This window comes from Rattus rattus, chromosome 5 (assembly GCF_011064425.1).
Source record: "Rattus rattus isolate New Zealand chromosome 5, Rrattus_CSIRO_v1, whole genome shotgun sequence".
Lineage (NCBI taxonomy): Eukaryota > Metazoa > Chordata > Mammalia > Rodentia > Muridae > Rattus > Rattus rattus.
The window spans coordinates 107,734,735-107,752,216 of NC_046158.1; the positions used below are offsets into that span (position 1 = coordinate 107,734,735).

The window sequence follows — 17,482 nt, forward strand, 5'->3', positions numbered from 1 at the left end:
GACAAAAGTGGGGGGAGGCTAGAATTTGGGCTGGAGAGATGGCTTGGTGGTGAAGATGCTCACTGCCAAGCCTACCTGATGGCCTGAATGTGATCCCTTAAACCCACAGGATAGAGAGCACCAACTCTCAAAGAGTTGTCATCTGACTACCACATACTTGCCATAAATAAAACAAATGTGATTTTAAAAACAAAATACCTTGGTCTTAGTGTGTTACATCTCTGGGGGAAAGATATCCTGTCAGTCCAGAGTCAAGGAACACTATAACGTCACACTGCACAACAAACCTTAGACAAGATTTATTGAGAGAGAGAAACCCCAGGAAGATGGGCTGCCTCTGCTTGGGTGAGAAGTAGCAGAGACCTGAGCAGAAGACTGGGTTTGTATAATTTCTAGTGGGGTGGGGGTGGGGGGAGCAAGAGCTTTCCTTCCAGAGTGGAGATTACCAGGGTAAAGAGTGGTGGGACTTCTAGTCCAGAGCTTGGGCATTTTAGTCTATAGGGGGGGTTGTGGGGGGCACTGGGTCCCTTTGTTAGAGCAGTTAAGGTGTTCTGTGGGTGGAACCTGGTGGTTGGAGGTCCTCAGGGGAGGGCCCTGGCTACATGTGTCTGAAGGAGCTTACACTTAGTGAGTTTCAGGACAGCCAGGGCTATGTAGAGACCCTGTCTCAAAAAAATAAAAATAGAGTCACAGCCGCCAACCAGTCTTTGGTGACAGTCTTCTTGCTGCCTGGGCCCACCAGCTCCCTCAGACTCTCCTGCCTCCGCTGTCAGCGGGTCACGACGTCATTCCGGTCGCCTGCGCACCTTCGCTGCTGGGAGCGCGACGCAGGCGCACTGACTGAGTTTCCCCCGGAGATCCCTGAGCACGTGGGTTGTGCTGTCCGGTACGCGCGCGGAGGGACTGGAACCTGAATTTTGCTGGTGTTCTTCGTGGGTAGCAGACTAGCAAAGGCCATGGCACCAGCGGGAATCCTGAACGGAAAAGTGGTCTCCGCGCAAATCAGGAATCGACTGAAGACCCAGGTTACTCAGATGCAGGAGCAGGTACCTGGCTTCACCCCTGGCCTGGCAATCCTGCAGGTTGGCGACAGAGATGATTCCAATCTTAATATAAATGTGAAGCTGAAGGCTGCTGAAGAGATTGGGATCAAAGCCACTCACATTAAATTACCAAGAACTTCCACACAGTCGGAGGTGTTAAAATACGTCATCTCCCTGAATGAGGATGCCACTGTGCACGGATTCATGGTGCAGCTGCCTTTAGACTCAGAGAATTCCATTAACACAGAGGTAGTCATCAATGCCATTGCCCCTGAGAAGGATGTGGACGGGTTGACGAGCATCAATGCCCGGAAGCTTGCCAGAGGTGATGTAAACGACTGCTTCATTCCGTGCACACCCAAAGGATGCTTGGAACTCATCAAAGAGACAGGAGTGCAGATTGCAGGAAGGCACGCCGTGGTGGTCGGGCGAAGTAAAATAGTTGGTGCACCCATGCACGACCTGCTTCTGTGGAACAATGCCACGGTGACCACCTGCCACTCCAAGACTGCCGATCTGGACAAGGAGACATTCTGGTGGTTGCAACTGGACAGCCTGAGATGGTGAAAGGGGAGTGGATTAAGCCTGGTCATAGACTGTGGGATCAATTGTGTTCCAGATGATACAAAACCAAATGGAAGGAAAATTGTGGGTGACGTAGCATATGACGAGGCCAAGGAGAAGGCGAGCTTTATCACACCTGTGCCCGGTGGCGTGAGGCCCATGACCGTGGCAATGCTGATGCAGAGCACAGTAGAGAGCGCACAATGCTTCCTGAAGAAATTTAAGCCAGGGAAGTGGACAATTCAGTATAACAAACTGAACCTCAAGACGTCAAACTGTCCCAAGTGACATTGCTATATCACGATCTTGCAAACCCAAGCTCATCGGTAACCTGGCCCGAGAAATTGGGCTACTCACTGAGGAGGTGGAATTGTATGGAGAAACAAAGGCCAAGGTCTTACTGTCAGCACTAGATGGCCTGAAGCATCAGCCAGACAGGAAATATGTTGTGGTGACTGGAATTACTCCAACACCCCTGGGAGAAGGGAAGAGCACAACCACCATCAGGCTGGTGCAAGCCCTTGGCCCCCACCTGCATCAGAATGTTTTTGCATGTGTGCGACAGCCTTCTCAGGGCCCCACCTTTGGGATAAAAGGTGGCACTGCAGGAGGTGGCTATTCCCAGGTCATTCCTATGGAAGAGTTTAATCTCCACCTCACTGGTGACATCCACGCCATCACTGCCGCTAATAACCTCGTGGCTGCTGCTATTGACGCTCGGATATTTCATGAGCTGACCCAGACAGACAAGGCTCTCTTTAATCGTCTGGTACCCTCAGTAAATGGAGTAAGAAAGTTCTCTGACATCCAAATCCGCAGGTTACGGAGGCTAGGCATCGAGAAGACTGACCCTGCTGCGCTGACAGATGATGAGATAAACAGATTTGCAAGACTAGATATTGATCCAGAAACCATAACATGGCAGAGAGTGCTGGATACTAACGATAGATTTCTGAGGAAGATCACCATTGGACAGGCTCCAACCGAGAAAGGCCACACACGCACGGCCCAGTTTGATATCTCTGTGGCCAGTGAAATCATGGCAGTCCTGGCCCTCACGAGTTCTCTGGAAGACATGAGAGCAAGACTGGGCAAAATGATGGTAGCGTCAAGTAAGAAAGGGGAGCCTATCAGCTGTGAAGACCTGGGCGTGAGCGGGGCGCTGACGGTGCTCATGAAGGATGCGACCAAGCCCAATCTCATGCAGACCTCAGAGGGCACGCCGGTATTTGTCCACGCTGGGCCTTTCGCCAACATTGCACGTGGGAATTCCTCCATCATTGCAGACCGGATTGCACTCAAGCTGGTTGGCCCTGAGGGCTTTGTAGTGACAGAAGCAGGATTCGGAGCGGACATAGGAATGGAAAAGTTCTTCAACATCAAGTGCCGGTATTCTGGTCTCCAGCCTCACGTGGTGGTTCTTGTTGCCACTGTCAGGGCTCTTAAGATGCACGGGGGTGGCCCCACGGTCACCGCTGGACTGCCTCTTCCCAAGGCTTACACAGAAGAGGACCTGGACCTGGTGGAAAAGGGCTTCAGTAACTTGAGGAAACAGATAGAAAATGCTAAAATGTTTGGAGTGCCTGTTGTCGTGGCCATGAATGCATTCAAGACAGATACAGATACTGAGCTGGACCTCATCGGCCGCCACTCCAGAGAGCATGGGGCTTTCGATGCTGTCAAGTGCACCCACTGGGCAAAAGGGGGCCAGGGAGCCTTAGCCCTGGCTCAGGCTGTCCAGAGAGCTTCACAGGCCCCCAGCAGCTTCCAGCTCATCTATGACCTCAAGCTCTCAGTTGAAGATAAAATCAGGATTATTGCACAGAAGATCTACGGGGCCGATGACATCGAATTGCTCCCTGAAGCACAAAACAAAGCAGAAATCTACACAAAGCAGGGCTTTGGGAATCTACCCATCGCCATGGCCAAAACACACTTGTCTTTATCTCACAACCCAGAGCAAAAAGGGGTGCCTACTGGCTTCTTTCTGCCCATCCAGGACATCAGGGCCAGCGTTGGGGCTGGTTTCCTGTACCCTTTAGTAGGAACGATGAGCACAATGCCTGGACTCCCTACTCGACCCTGTTTTTATGATATCGATTTGGACCCTGAAACTGAACAAGTGAATGGATTGTTTTAAACAGATCTTCCATCTCCAAGAGGCTACTCTGTCTGGCCAGTGTCTGTTCAGGCCCACTGAGGAAGTGTGCAGAGAAGTCTTGAAAGTCTTTGCCTGCCCTGAAGAGCTTCAGAAATAGTGGAAGTTTCCCTAAAGCCTTTCATAGACTTAATTCAGATCATGTATAAATTAACATAAATCATGCCTATTTACATAGTAAAAGTCCACAGAATAAATGAAATAATTTTGCTAAAAAAAATAAAAATAAAAACTAAGAGTAAATGATAAAAAATAAATGCTCATAATAAAAGATATGCAGACACAAGGAAATCAGATTGAGCAGGGTGTAAAAGTTGGCTTGCAAATGCATAAGAAATTAGTATTCTCAAAGATTATAAAAGATATATATATAGAGAGAGATAGATAGATAGATAGATAGATAGATAGATAGATAGATAGATTTAGCCCAGTGACTGCAAGCACTGGCTGCTCTTCAGAGGACTTAGGTTGGATTCCCACTCCCCATGGCAGCTCAAGCTTCTGTACTCTGGGTTCCATGGAATCTGATGCCCTTTCTGACTTCTGAAGGCCCTGGGTGTGCATGTGGTGCACAGATACACATTCAAGCAAAACATCTGTACACATAAAATAAGTCTGAGAGAGAGAGAGAGGAAGGTCAGCCTGGGCTACATAGGAAGTTTGAGGCCAGCCTGAGCTACATGAAACCCTGTCTCCAACCATCACACACATACTCAAATAAGCCAGAACAATAAATGAGGTATGCAGACTCAACAGATGTCTATAGTATTCTAACTTATAGAGATAGTAAGATGGGCATAGCAGATGCTGAAGAGTGGTTACAGTTTCTGTTTGGGTGGTGGAAAAGTCTGGAAACCAGTAATGGTGACTGGCACACAATCGTCTGGCTTGCGGCTGGCTTGTGTAGTTCAAAATGTCAAGTTTTATGACATTTTACAAAATGAGAGAAAAGGAAGTGTCTGGCATGATGAGAGGGTATGACAGCCTCTTGAAGACTTTGCCCCAGCGTTTGCCAGTTCCACTGTTGTGAAGGTCCCCCAATTGCCAACAAAGCCTGCTGTATTTTTCACCGTGGTGGGAGTCTGGGGTATAAACAGGAGTTGACGCTTTTCATGGGCCCTTGTGATGTCCCAGAAAACCATTGACTTTCCTTCTCACGGCTGCAGATTTTAGAGCAGTCTTTCGATCTCAACACAATAGTCATTGGGATTAGACTATTTGCTGTGGAGGACAGTTGTAAATTACAATTAACAGACATTAAGCTGCTTCTACCACTAGAGGGCAGGAACACCTCCTCCTGACATCAAAAATCATATACTAAGGGGCTGGAGGGATGGCTCAGAGGTTAAGAGCACAGACAGCGATTCCAGAGGTCCTGAGTTCAATTCCCAGCTACCACAGAATGGCTTACAACCATCTGTAATGGGATTCAATTCTGTCTTCTGGTGTGTCTGAAGAGAGCAACAGTGTACTCACATACACAAAGTAAATAAATCTAAAAGAAAATCACAGGCTGAGAAGAGAAAGATTGAGGAAGGGCAAAAAAATAAATATCTTTTCTTTTCTTTTCTTTTTTTTTGGTTCTTTTTTTCGGAGCTGGAGACCGAACTCAGGGCCTTGTGCTTCCTAGGCAAGGGCTCTACCACTGAGCTAAATCCCCAACCCCGATAAATATCTTTTCAAAAAGCCTAAAACTTTGCCAGAATCAGTGAAGCATATGAACGAAACATATCAACTTACAACTTTATACATTAATCAAATACAACGTATCAGCTATGGCAAGCCAAAATTTCTCTTAACAAATCTGGAGGGAGAGGGGCTGGAGGAGAACCATTCCTAGTCCAAAGGCATTAGATCTAGAGTAATCAATTTCCAAAGCAGGAAGGCTTCTATTAGAGGCTATGACAGGCTTTCATAAATACAGATTAAAAAGGAAAGACTGGTGGGTGACGGAGACCCATTATTGAGTTATACCAGCCACACAATGAGGTCAAGTAAAAAGGTGTCTAGAAAGGACAATTTCTTAGGCAAGGTAGGGGCTAAACAATCTTGTGTTCTATGACTAAACAGAAACGACCACTACCACAAGCAGCAATACTTGTCCACCCACCAGCCAAAGCGTCAAGATCAACTTAGAACAATGGGACAAAGGGCAGAGAAAAAACTCGAACCGTAAGCACACGGTTAGACTGGGAACACGTGTATTTGTGTTGGTGTAATTGTGTATTGTGTAATGGCACTTTAATCAGCAACAGACTTCGGAATTGACTGGTCCCATAGGCTTATGGAAAGATGAAAACCCTATCATCTTTGTGACATTGTAGCTGTCGTAGCACCAGAATAGAAACATTACTCCTGTGTGATGATGCTGACATGAAAAATAAGTGACCACACTGCTAATCGTACCAAAGCACAGTGTGGGCAGTTATGCATGCAACATGGCACTTCACAGTGAGAAGACTGTGTCGCTGCTTTACGGACGTGCTGTACTCTGAATCAGTATATATGTATATAAGCCTAAACCAGCGTGTCAAGCTATACTGGCAGCAGCTTCATATATCTCATGGGTTGCACTGAGGGTTGCTTTGACTGGCCCAAAACCTTAACACTTCCATGATGTTTACTTGGCAATGAAACTGCCTCACATCTTCACCAGGTATACCTCTGTCACTGAATAGGAACTTTCTCCCCATTACCCCATCTCTTTCCTATTTTTCTCCCCATTCCCTTGATGTCTAGCAGATGCTCTCATAGCCATTAATATCTCATTGTGTAAACTATAATAAAGGAAGGGGAAGGGATAGGACTTTTATTCTATTTGGGGAAATGTTAGCATGCTTTTGATTGAATGTAGGTATATATACATGGAAGTATATGGTTGGTGGTTTGCAACATGTCATTTTGGCAAGCTGAGTCATGTCTTCCAGGATTCCTATATGTTTTCTGTTAGAGTAGACAAAACAAAATAACAAAATATGAACTCCCCACGGTCCCCAGCACTAGGGAATTAAACATGCTTGTGGCTTCATGCCTCATGCATGCTGGACAAGCACTCTGCAAAAAATGAACTTAGATGGGTTGGGGATTTAGCTCAGTGGTAGAGCGCTTGCCTGGCAAGCACAAGGCCCTGGGTTCAGGTCTCAGCTCTGGAAAAAAAAAATGAACTTAGAAAAGGAGGTTAGGTGTAAAGTTGGGGAGAGGAAGGACAACGTGGAAACCCTGAGAATCAACCTAAACCTGTATCAGTCTGTCAACATAGCCAACCTAAGGTGTAGGTGCCATGCAGGAAAGCCTTGCAGCCTTTATCAGGAATATAAATACAAACCTGGTCTAGAACCTGGAGTCTCTGAGGAGGATCTGGAATGAAGTACATCGGTGCTAGCCTGGGCATTGTACCACATCAGCCAGGTAGACCAGCAGACAAATGACCATGTGTGTGGGAAAGGCCTTGGATTCAGTCCAACTCCATGAATAATTAATGAGTATATGAATAAGAGGGAGAAGCTGTAACTTTTTTGGAAACAGATTTCAGATTTCTTAGAGGGCGGAGCTTTCCAGTTTTCCAGTCTGACGGTGATTGGGATTCCAAGTTTGAGGGGAGTTCAGGGACTGATGAATTTTTCTGTTCAGGGATTTGTGGGTTCTCATGCTCAGGAACTGATTTCTGTGACGAGCTCAGGGATTAGTGAGATTTCCTCTTCAGGAAATGGTGGGACTTTTTTTTTCCTTGTAGGGCAGTGCCTGGCCACTCTCTTATCTCTGGCTGGGAATGACTGTAGTAGCCCTTAAAAGATAACCTGTTAGGGACATCTGGGGGCCTCGGTCTGGCTGCTTTGAGCTATCAGATGAGACCTGCTGCTTTCCCACCTTGAGGGTTTACAAGTATACAAAGTTTACAGGTAGAGTACACCACCGGGAATCCTTTCCTTGTTTCTTCAGTTGGCCTAAATAGCCAACAATGGGACCGTTCAAGTGTGTCAGTATCTTAATTTTGTCTCAAGGCAGCACTTTAAAAGTTGTTTTTCAAAGACTAAGCTAATGCCTAGAATTTATTTTGGTGTGCATTTAACTTTCAGACAAATTTAAAGACATCAAACACTCAAATGTGAACCAGTTCAAAGATTTTTTTTTTTTATTTAAAAAAACTCAGATACAAATCCTAAGTCCCTACTTTAATACCTAAGCGGAAAATGAGGTTGTGAAGAGCAGCTGTTACACCCCAAAAGCCTTTGATAACTTCAGCTATTCACCGTTCTCAGTCAAATGGTTAATTAAATGAAAAGGCTTGACATTTTAGTTCCAGAAACTAAACTGCTTTTCTAGATAAAATAGATGTGCCTTTTGAAAATTTCCTATAAATAATGGGCCACCACCTGAAAAACTGGGTTCAAGTCTTGTCAAGAGCTGCATTCAACTAAAAGCTGATTTTTCTCTTTTCACATTTATCTAATCACAATTGTTCTTTGAATGCATGTTATTTACACATCAGAACATTCAAAGACAAAAGACATAGTGTATTTAGGAAGATTGGACACTTAAGCTCATCATTTTAATAAAAAAGCAATTAACTTTCCTTCAGAACTAAGTATACATTACTCAGCATTTCAAGATTATTTCTGAAGGCCACGGACATACGAAGAAATGCAGTCTTTTTTTTTGGGGGGAGCTGGGGACCGAACCCAGGGCCTTGCGCCTGCTAGGCAAGCACTCTACCACTGAGCTAAATCCCCAACACAGAAATGCAGTCTTGATCTTATGAAATACGCGAACGCATTCCACATCTAAGATGCAAATAGACACGATCATACTTTAATGACCTCAATAGCTATTTTAAATTCTCAAGAAATGATTGGGTGAATTTAGTATTATCAAAAAAATTTGCATGCCAAGCAGTCTTCCTTATACTACGGAGACTGATAACAGCCACATGTTTAAGGACTTAAGGATGATTCCAAGTTCTTTCGGCAACAAAGGAAGGTTTTTTTGGTTTCTTTTACAAAGATAACCGCCAGTCCTGAGTTCCTTTCTTTGTCCCACAGTAACGATGGTGGGGTGGAGGGGGACAGTGTGATTGTCCGGAAGTCCAAAGGGCACAGAGGACCTAGTGGACATAGCAGGCCTAGCGGGCTTGCCTGCCCCGCCCGATATAACTCTAAGCGCCACCGAACCGCATCCCTGGCCTCCCAGCCATCAGATTATTGCTGCCTCCGCAGCCATACAGCGTGCCGCAGCATACGTACTAAAAGCCCGCCCCTGGAGGTGATTGACGGCAGTTTCCTCCAATGGCCAATGCGCTCAGCCCCAGCAGACTGGGAGAGGACCGCGGTTCGCGGAGGAATCTCACTTGCCCTTTAGTCCCGGGCAAGGTGTTGCGGCCGGCGCCATTTTCTGAGCCGCCTGTTTCGGGTGCCGCCATGTTGGTGAGGAGAAATCACCGTTACGGCCACTGTCCAAATCCCCGCGTCGCTGCACGCCGCCCGCCGGCTCCCACGCCTCAGCCTCCGGCGGCGAATACAGACTAGAGCGGCTGCGCCGGCAGCGCGGGGCCGTTGCCCAGTCTTTGCAGTTAGAGCCCCATCTCTCTGGCGTGGTTGTTAATAGACTGGAAAGTCTGTGTCTGTGTCGCTCACTAGTAACCGTGAGTTTTTACCACTTCGTCACCTGTCGGCGGCGGCCGGGAACAGGTGCCCGCAGGCGGCGCAGGGGTCCTCCCCGCGTCCCGCCGCCGGCCTTCAGACCTGCCCTCCAGCCCCGCCCCGTTCTTGACCAAACATGACAGACTCTGAACATGCAGGGCACGACAGGTCGGGAACCCTTCTTGTCTGTCTTTCTGTCGGATGAGAGGAGGGGTCGGGGCGGCGGGAGCGGGCCGGGGCCGGGCGCCTCCTGCATGACTTAGACGTCTCTGTGTGGCTCCATCGGTTCCATGACGCGCACCTTCGTCCACCGCAGCTGGCTGCCGGCCGGCCGCAGGGGGAGGCCGACCGGCCGCGCCCGCCTCCCAGGCCGGGGTCGCCGCTCGCCGCCCCGCCCCGCCGGGCACGTGCGAGCCCCCCGCCCCCGGCCCGGCTCTGTCGTCGGCGCCGCGCGGGCGGCTGCGGCGTCTGTTCGCCAGGCCAGTGACCGGCGACGGCAGCCCCGTTGACACCGTCCTCGAAGGCTCAGTAGTAGCCTTGTGGATGTTTGCCTCCTACCCGAGTCCACCTCTGAAAATAAACATGTTTAGCTTTTAGGGGGTTGAAAAAAGCCTCTTTCCCTCCCATCCCCCACTCCCAGGCTATGTGTCTGCCGCAGGAAACCCCAGGAAAGTGAAATGACAGTTTTCAAATTAAATACGTTAACACAAGTAGACTGCAGATTTTTAGCTTTACCTGAGTTCCTAGGTGCTAAAAATATCATTTGACCTTTTAGCTGAGATTAAGATTTCCTTTTTAATTTTGTTGTGCTCTGAGAGGCACGTTCTTGGCACCATTCAGTGATTTGGTGCCATTTACAGAATATACTCTTAAGTTTTTAACTTCAAATTTACATTGATAACCAAGTTTTTAAAGGGGTCAGAGCAGGACTTTTATTAAAACTTCTGATGCAAAATCGATTTCTACTTAGAATATTAACTTGAAAATCGACATCCTCACACTGCTTTGTCAGTAGTCTCAGAGATACATTGTGCTCTAATGTGGCCCATAAGACTTAAGAATTCCTGAGTAATTTGATATGCTTTTGATAAAGCATTGCACACACCTTCCGTCCCTAAATACAGAAGCAAAACAAAAAACAACAAAAATCACTGAAATTTGAAATTCCAAACTATATGTCGACCTTGAAAGGGATTAAAAAAAAAATCCTAACAACTTCAATAATGTGATAATAATTCTCTAGAAAGACATCAATTAAGCATGTACCAAGGTTCAGATAGTAAAGCGTACTCATATAAGTGCAACTTGTACTTGACATATTTTTAAGGATTTTTTAAAAAATAATACCTTTGTGGTTTCAGTGCTGTCAAATGGGCTAAGGATTCTTGTGATAGGCCGGCATTCTGACCCTCGGCTACACTCAGCCCAATGTTACCCTTGTGTGCTAGGCAAGTACTCTAACACTTAGCTGCACTCATGACCCAAGGTTACCCTTGTAAAACAGTTTTAACTAATGTTGAGAAGTCTATTGATAAGCCAGTGATTTATTAATGGACTTAAAATTCATTAATGTGGAAGGAAATCTCTCATTTGTTAGTGGATAGTATAACTTAAATATGTAGAATTATGTATTTTACATAATAAAAACATGTCCCCAAGTTTAGAAATCAAAATAATGCTTCTAAAGACCAATGATAACATGTTTTTCTATTAGCCTCTCCCCCCTTTTGAGATGTGGTCTCATTAGCCTTAGCTGGCCTAGGCTGTCTTAGAACTCAAAAAGATCTGCCTGTCTCCACCTACAGAGTGCTGGACTAAAGGTGTGCAGTGCGGCAGTACATACCTGTAATCCAACAGGAAGGCAGCGTGTTCATGTCAGCCTGCCTTACACAGCAAAACCATGTGTTTTTAAAAAGTAGAATTTGAAGTTTTAAAACACTGACTTGAAGTTAAAATGATGCTTTAGTTTGAAGGGTATAGATTAAGAGTTAGTAGGAAGAACAAATGATAAGTAGCAAGAGTTTTGTTTTGAATTAGAGCCCATGTAGTTATGAACTGTGAGTTAAATGTTTCTCAGTCTGTTCTAGTCAGACCTGTTTTGACACAAAATGAAGAACAACCTGTATAGAAATCTCTAGGTAGGTTTGTGACTACCTGTATTTTTATAGATTTCTAGTTGATTTTAAAAAAAACTTGGGAGAAAATAATCAATGGATTCCTCAAGTATTCTCTGCTTCTATATTATAACTTTTATAAGGTAATACAAGTTTATATGAATTATGTGAAGAGTGTATAATTTTTGCATAGTCTAGGTATTTTCACAAAGATTATTTTCAATTACTTTTGAAAACTAAAATACACATTCAGGAAAATAGTGAAATCTCATATTTATAACTGCTTTGACTTTATACAAATTAAAATAGAATTTACAGAAAAGAGAAATTCTAAATGTAAATGAAATTCATAAAATGTATAACTGCTTTAAATTATTTTTGTACATGTTTTATATGGTGAGTGATTTATGTAAATTTGTTTACTATTTTCTGAAAAAAATATATTTTTGAAAATATCTATTTGGGATCAGGTGTTGTTGGTGCACACCTATAATTTCAGCACTCTGGACACTGACAAAAGGAACACTGGCATGAATATGAGACCAACCTAGCTGCAGAGCGAGACCCTGTCTCAAAACAGCAAACAGTCCCCCTAAACAAACAAATAAAACTATCCCGTTGGTGTGCTTTCCTTTAATATTTTCATGCCTGGGACGAGAAGTATACTTTATAAGGTATCAATAATATGATACCTATAAACTTGTAGACATGAAGAATGTTAGAGTTCTTGTGCATAAGTCTGCAGCCTAGTTTCTAAATATAAAGTGGAAAGAATTGAGAAAGTTAAAGGTTTAATCCCCTTTCAGTTCTCTTTCATTCACTTCTTTCAGGCCCAACTTCACTCATCTAACTTTATCCTTCAGCTGGATATTAACCCAGTTAAAACGGGCTCGTTATGATGCTCGACATCAAACCTATGGCCTCTTGCATGCTAGACCAGAGTTCTACCTTTGAGCTATACTCCCAATCCTGCAAGCAATTGCTGAAGGCTAAATACTAGTTCCTACCTCAGACTAGTAATTATCAGAGTTTCCTAAAATATGTTAATGGTAAAAAGTTACCCAGGGCCTGCACTGGAGGAAAAGATTTTAACACGAACCTAGTATAGTATTTTAGGACTCCTAAAGTAAGTTATTTATTTATTACTTGATAGGACGTATGGATATTTTCCTTAGGTTGGAGGTTATCCTTTGTTCTTTATGAACAATTTCACCATTTACTCCCCTTACTTTTTGGTTGTTTTCCTTTAAAGCAATAACAGATCTCCAGCTAGTCAGAAGGGCAGTTGTTTAAAAAGTTTCCATAGTCTCCTAGTGGGTTGAAAATTTGACCAAGAGACTGTAACAGAGTTTGGCCAAGTACCGTCGGAGGTGTATATGTAGAAAGCACAGGGAAAGGAAGTGACACAGTAGGTTCAGACATGGTGAAGGTCTTAATGTATAGACACTGGGAACTATTTTGAAAAATGAGGAAAAGTCTTGAATAAACTTAGGGCCAAACCCATCCCTAATGGCATATGAAGATCACATCAGAGTTTTTAAGCAGGACAGCAGTGATCAGCTGCATATTGTTGGTATGCTGACTGGAGGCTAGAAAAAAGCAAGCTATAGGAAAGTGAGAAGGCTTTTCAGTTGTTTTTGGTAAGCATTAAGAATATAATATTTAATAATTACTGGTCTACATATGGAGTATGCAGCAATAAAACATTACTAATCTTTTCTTGAGAGAGAAATAACATAAAAAAGTTTAATATTAGATAAGCATTTGAGAGTGAGGTGAGTTCTGTAGGATGTTTCTATTTTCAGTAGGGTTATAAGTAACCACTTACTAAAAAAGTAGTATTTGTCAAAATTATGAAATAGGAGAGGAGTTCGGACCCAGGATATTTGTGAAAAGGCTTTCCAGGTGGAATGGTAGGTAAGAAAGCCAGGACTCAGGATGAGCTTGGGAGGATTAAGGGAGGAACAAGGACATGGAAACCGTCCGTCCAGAGGGGTTAGTAAGCAAGGGAGGCAGCAAGAGAAGTGCATCCTTTGGTGCTGTCTAGAGTCCTCAAGACATTGTGAGAACTGTGAATTTTCCTCTTCAGTGATTTGGGAAGCACTGTGGTATTTGAACAGAGGAAGACTAGGATCATGCTATGGAAAAAGAGGAAAAAGCAACTCCTACAGCAATAGGTGACATAGCTGTGTTAGGATATGGTAGAACTAAGTAACATTGTCTGGTGGTTGAAAATGGAGCATAAGAAAGAATGAGTGCAGAGCTAGGATAGACAGCTAGTAATTGTCCAGTAAAGACTTGATCATGGGCAATGCTACAGACACAAAGCAAGAGTCAGTCATTTCTTAGTTAATTCTTGGTAGAATTAGAGGTGTCTGACATGGATGTTAGTTGAAATTATTGAGATCAACTGAGATATAAGTGTTGTAGACCATGAAAAAAAGATTTTTAAAAACCAAGTTAGGGAAAAAAACCATTCAAAGATGTGAAGATGAAGATCATGAAGATCACAGCCCTAAAGGAAAGAAAGAGGTTCAAAAAAGTCCTTTGATATACATTATTCTAAATTAAAACCTTTTAGTACTGAATTAAAAGGTAAACTGATGGCCTTTAGCCTGAAAGTTTGCATTTTTGTTTGATTAGATGATTTCCACCCCCTGTATTGGAGAGTAAACTTTTACATGCAAGGTATTCACTTTACCACAGAGTTAATTCCCCGACTTGTTTTGAAATAGCCTTCTTTGAAAACATTTAAGATTGTTTTCTACTCTCTGTAGTCCTTTATCACTATTGCATGTACAGACTCACTACCCAAGATGTCCTCCGTTCATGTGGGTCACCTGCTTAGCATCTTTAGTTGTAACTGGAGTTTGTATTTTCTTGCTTGCTTTCTTTTCTTTTTTCTTTTATTTTTTTGAGACAGGGCTTTACTGTGTAGCTCTGGCTGGCCTGAAACTCACCGTGTAGACCAGTCTGGCCTCAAATTCATAGAGTTCAGCCTGCCTCTGCCTCCCTAGTGTTGTAACTAAAGGCATGGGCTGACAACTGGAGTCTGTAACCCTATGCCATGTATTAAACCAAGGTTTCCTCCTGTCTCATAGGAATGGCTGACCATGAATTCACCAGATCAAACCTCCAGGCCAGGACTGTTAGCACATTACTTTGTGAATTTTTTCCAGAGTCACTTTTCAGAGTGACCCTGCATTATCAGTTGTTTGGGGTCAGAAGCTGACTCACTTCAGAGCTCTTTAGATTCAGAAATGCCAAACATTGTTAATAGCATTAATCATTAACTGTATGAAAACTAGTGTCTTAACTGCTTCATATGAATCATTCAATCTCACAACAGCCCAAGACAAAGGTCTAATTATAGTCTCTCTTTTTAGAGATAAGAAAGCAAATATGAAGGGTTTTGTTGTTGTTTGGTTTGGTTTTGGTTTTTAAAGATGGTGGTTTTTTTGTGTAGCCCTGGCTGGCAAATATGGAAATTTAAAGTTCCCCAAAGCACTAAGCAAATCAGCAGGAACCTCAGTAACCTAACAGCAGAGCCTACACTTTTATCCACATTATCAGGAGAATGTATGTACATGAGAATACCAATTTATTCCTGTGAAGACTAGATGTTTGCATCAGAGAGTGCATTCTCCATAGAGAATGCTATACAGGAAACAATATAAAGTTACCCAATGAGTAAGAATAGGATATTAGGGCAGGAGGATTAGTTGTATATGACTGGTAGTTTGATGGTTTTAGTCTAGAGACGTGATATTCACATCTCCATAATGTGTCTCTCACGTACACACTTGCGTAAAGGATGTCTTTCCTCCTAGGCATGTGACACTGCCCACATTTGTCATTGGGTTTCTTTTTCATTGCTGCCATTGTTGACAGTCCTTCTTTCTCCATTCCCTCTTTCTCCTAAGAGCAATTCTTTGCAGTGCATGATAATATCTAAAATTTAGTTCTCATTTTTAACTTGGTCCAATTATGGCTTAATCAGTTATGGCTTAATATTTTGGCTTTATGGTTGGTTTCCTTCCTTCCTCTTTCCTCTTTCCTTCCTTCCTTCTTCCTTCCTTCCTTCCTTCCTTCCTTTTTTCTTTCTGGATATTCTTATTCTAAACACACACACATACACACACAGGTACATTGGGAGGATGGTTGGGCTCTGGGAAATGTTACTTTACTGGTGTGAATACAAATCAGATTATCATAATTATGTGACTTTAACAAAAATAGTATTTACTCTTGGCAGAATAGGCTTCTACTAAAACTGACTTTATGGTTTCTTTTTAGTGTTCTGGCTTAACATTAATACTAGAGATACTGATACTGTTTTAATATTTAAACTTTCATTAATCATATGTATATTTTGAGTGAAAAATAAATGACTAAAGCAAGTCCCATGTAGCGTATTAAGAAGATTATCATTAGAAATATGCCATAAAACCAAAGCACAGCTTTTTTCCCTATAAAGTTGACAAAAAACAACCTAGATTTGAATTCTAATGATTTTTGAAGTTTTTCATGAATCATAGTTTATAATTCATATTTCACTTCACTTCAGAGTTTAGGAGCAGAGTCTGTATGGCTGACTGAGAAACATGATCTGTCCATGGCATTTAGTTTCATTTTCCATTGCTTTAAAATTATTGATTGCTCTGGTATCATAGAGAAATTATTGAATTATAGATAATTCTGTTATAATTATTTATAAATTCATCTTTAACCATACCTTTATCTAATTATTAACATATTAAAACTTCCAGTTAATCAGACTAATTACTTTCATAAACATTTTAAAGAAAGTCAGATCAATTAAGTACAGTCAGCAAAACTGCAATTTTACCTATAGAAAATAGAAATTCTGCTATTGTATGAAAGTTTCAGATTCTTAAAATTCACAAAAAAATTTTAATTCCCCTTATGCTTAAGTTTTTAATCTCTACCGGCATTTGGAAATGTCTTAGAACACTTGCACTTCTATGTGGGACTGAGTTCTAGGTTGTGACTCAATTGCTATGTCCTTAAAATATATAATTATGGGTTGGGGATTTAGCTCAGTGGTAGAGCGCTTGCCTAGCAAGCGCAAGGCCCTGGGTTCGGTCCCCAGCTCCAAAAATAAGAAAAAAAAATTTTTTTAAAAGTTAAAAATATATATATAATTATATCTTAAATTTTTATTTTGTATAAGCAAGTCAAGCACAAATGAATACTCCATTGTTATAAGAAACACCTTTGTGGTTTGGTTGTACATATATTTCACCAAGTGCCTCTTCATTTTTTTCTGAATGACACAGTGTGAAAAACAATAGTCAGCCAAAGCAGGGACTAAAGCTGCTATCGTTACTGTGGTATAAACACCGCCAGCACTTGTGGAAAAGTAGGACCAGTTCCGCTTCCTCATTACAAGTTGTAGTGGTCTTGTTTAAAAGTAAGCCATTATTTTTGTAAAGGAAGGATTTTTTTTTCAGCACTGCTCATTGCTAAATTAGCCTGGTGGTGATTTTTAATGCATACACTAGGGTCATTTTTACTTGAGGTAGTAGGACACCAGATAGCTGGAAGAACTTGGTTTTTTTTGTTTGTTTGTTTGTTTTTTGTTGTTGTTGTTGTTGTTGTTTTTGTCTTGTTGTTTGCTTGTTTGTTTTTGTGATAGGTTCTCTGTGTTACCCTGGCTGTCTTAAAACTCACTCTGTAGACCAGGCTGACCTAGAACTCAGAGATCTGCCTGCCTCTGCCTTCTGAATGTTGGGATTAAAGGCTTGTGCCACCACTGCCCATCTAGATCCTGTTTCTTATAACCTGGTCTTGTATATGTATATTCTCACACGTACAAAACAAAAACAGTTGTGTTAAACAAAACTTTAGAAGTTTTACTTAATGAAATTTTGAAGTGGCAAAGTCATTATCTAGTGGTTAATTTCTTTTATACAGAATAGCTTTCATAAACATTATTTGTAATGT

The 17,482-nt window shown here is 42.6% G+C and overlaps 2 protein-coding genes across 4 annotated transcripts in view; both read left to right on the forward strand.

Annotated features, from left to right (window-relative positions):
* The first annotated feature begins 859 nt into the window (after window positions 1–859).
* On the forward strand, window positions 860–3,985 carry LOC116901947 (C-1-tetrahydrofolate synthase, cytoplasmic-like). The gene is given in 4 exon segments (XM_032904179.1): window positions 860–1,563; window positions 1,566–1,632; window positions 1,634–1,877; window positions 1,879–3,985. Coding segments are annotated over 4 exon segments (2,787 nt in total). The 5' UTR covers window positions 860–956; the 3' UTR covers window positions 3,748–3,985.
* Window positions 3,986–9,132: 5,147 nt separating this feature from the next.
* Window positions 9,133–17,482, forward strand: part of Zc3h6 (zinc finger CCCH-type containing 6) — a 49,053-nt gene continuing 40,703 nt past the window's right edge. For all 3 annotated transcript variants that reach the window (XM_032904186.1, XM_032904189.1, XM_032904187.1), the window contains exon 1: window positions 9,133–9,569. In XM_032904186.1, the coding sequence (XP_032760077.1) occupies window positions 9,538–9,569 (32 nt within the window). In that variant the 5' untranslated portion in view covers window positions 9,133–9,537. The remainder of the gene's footprint in view (window positions 9,570–17,482) is intronic.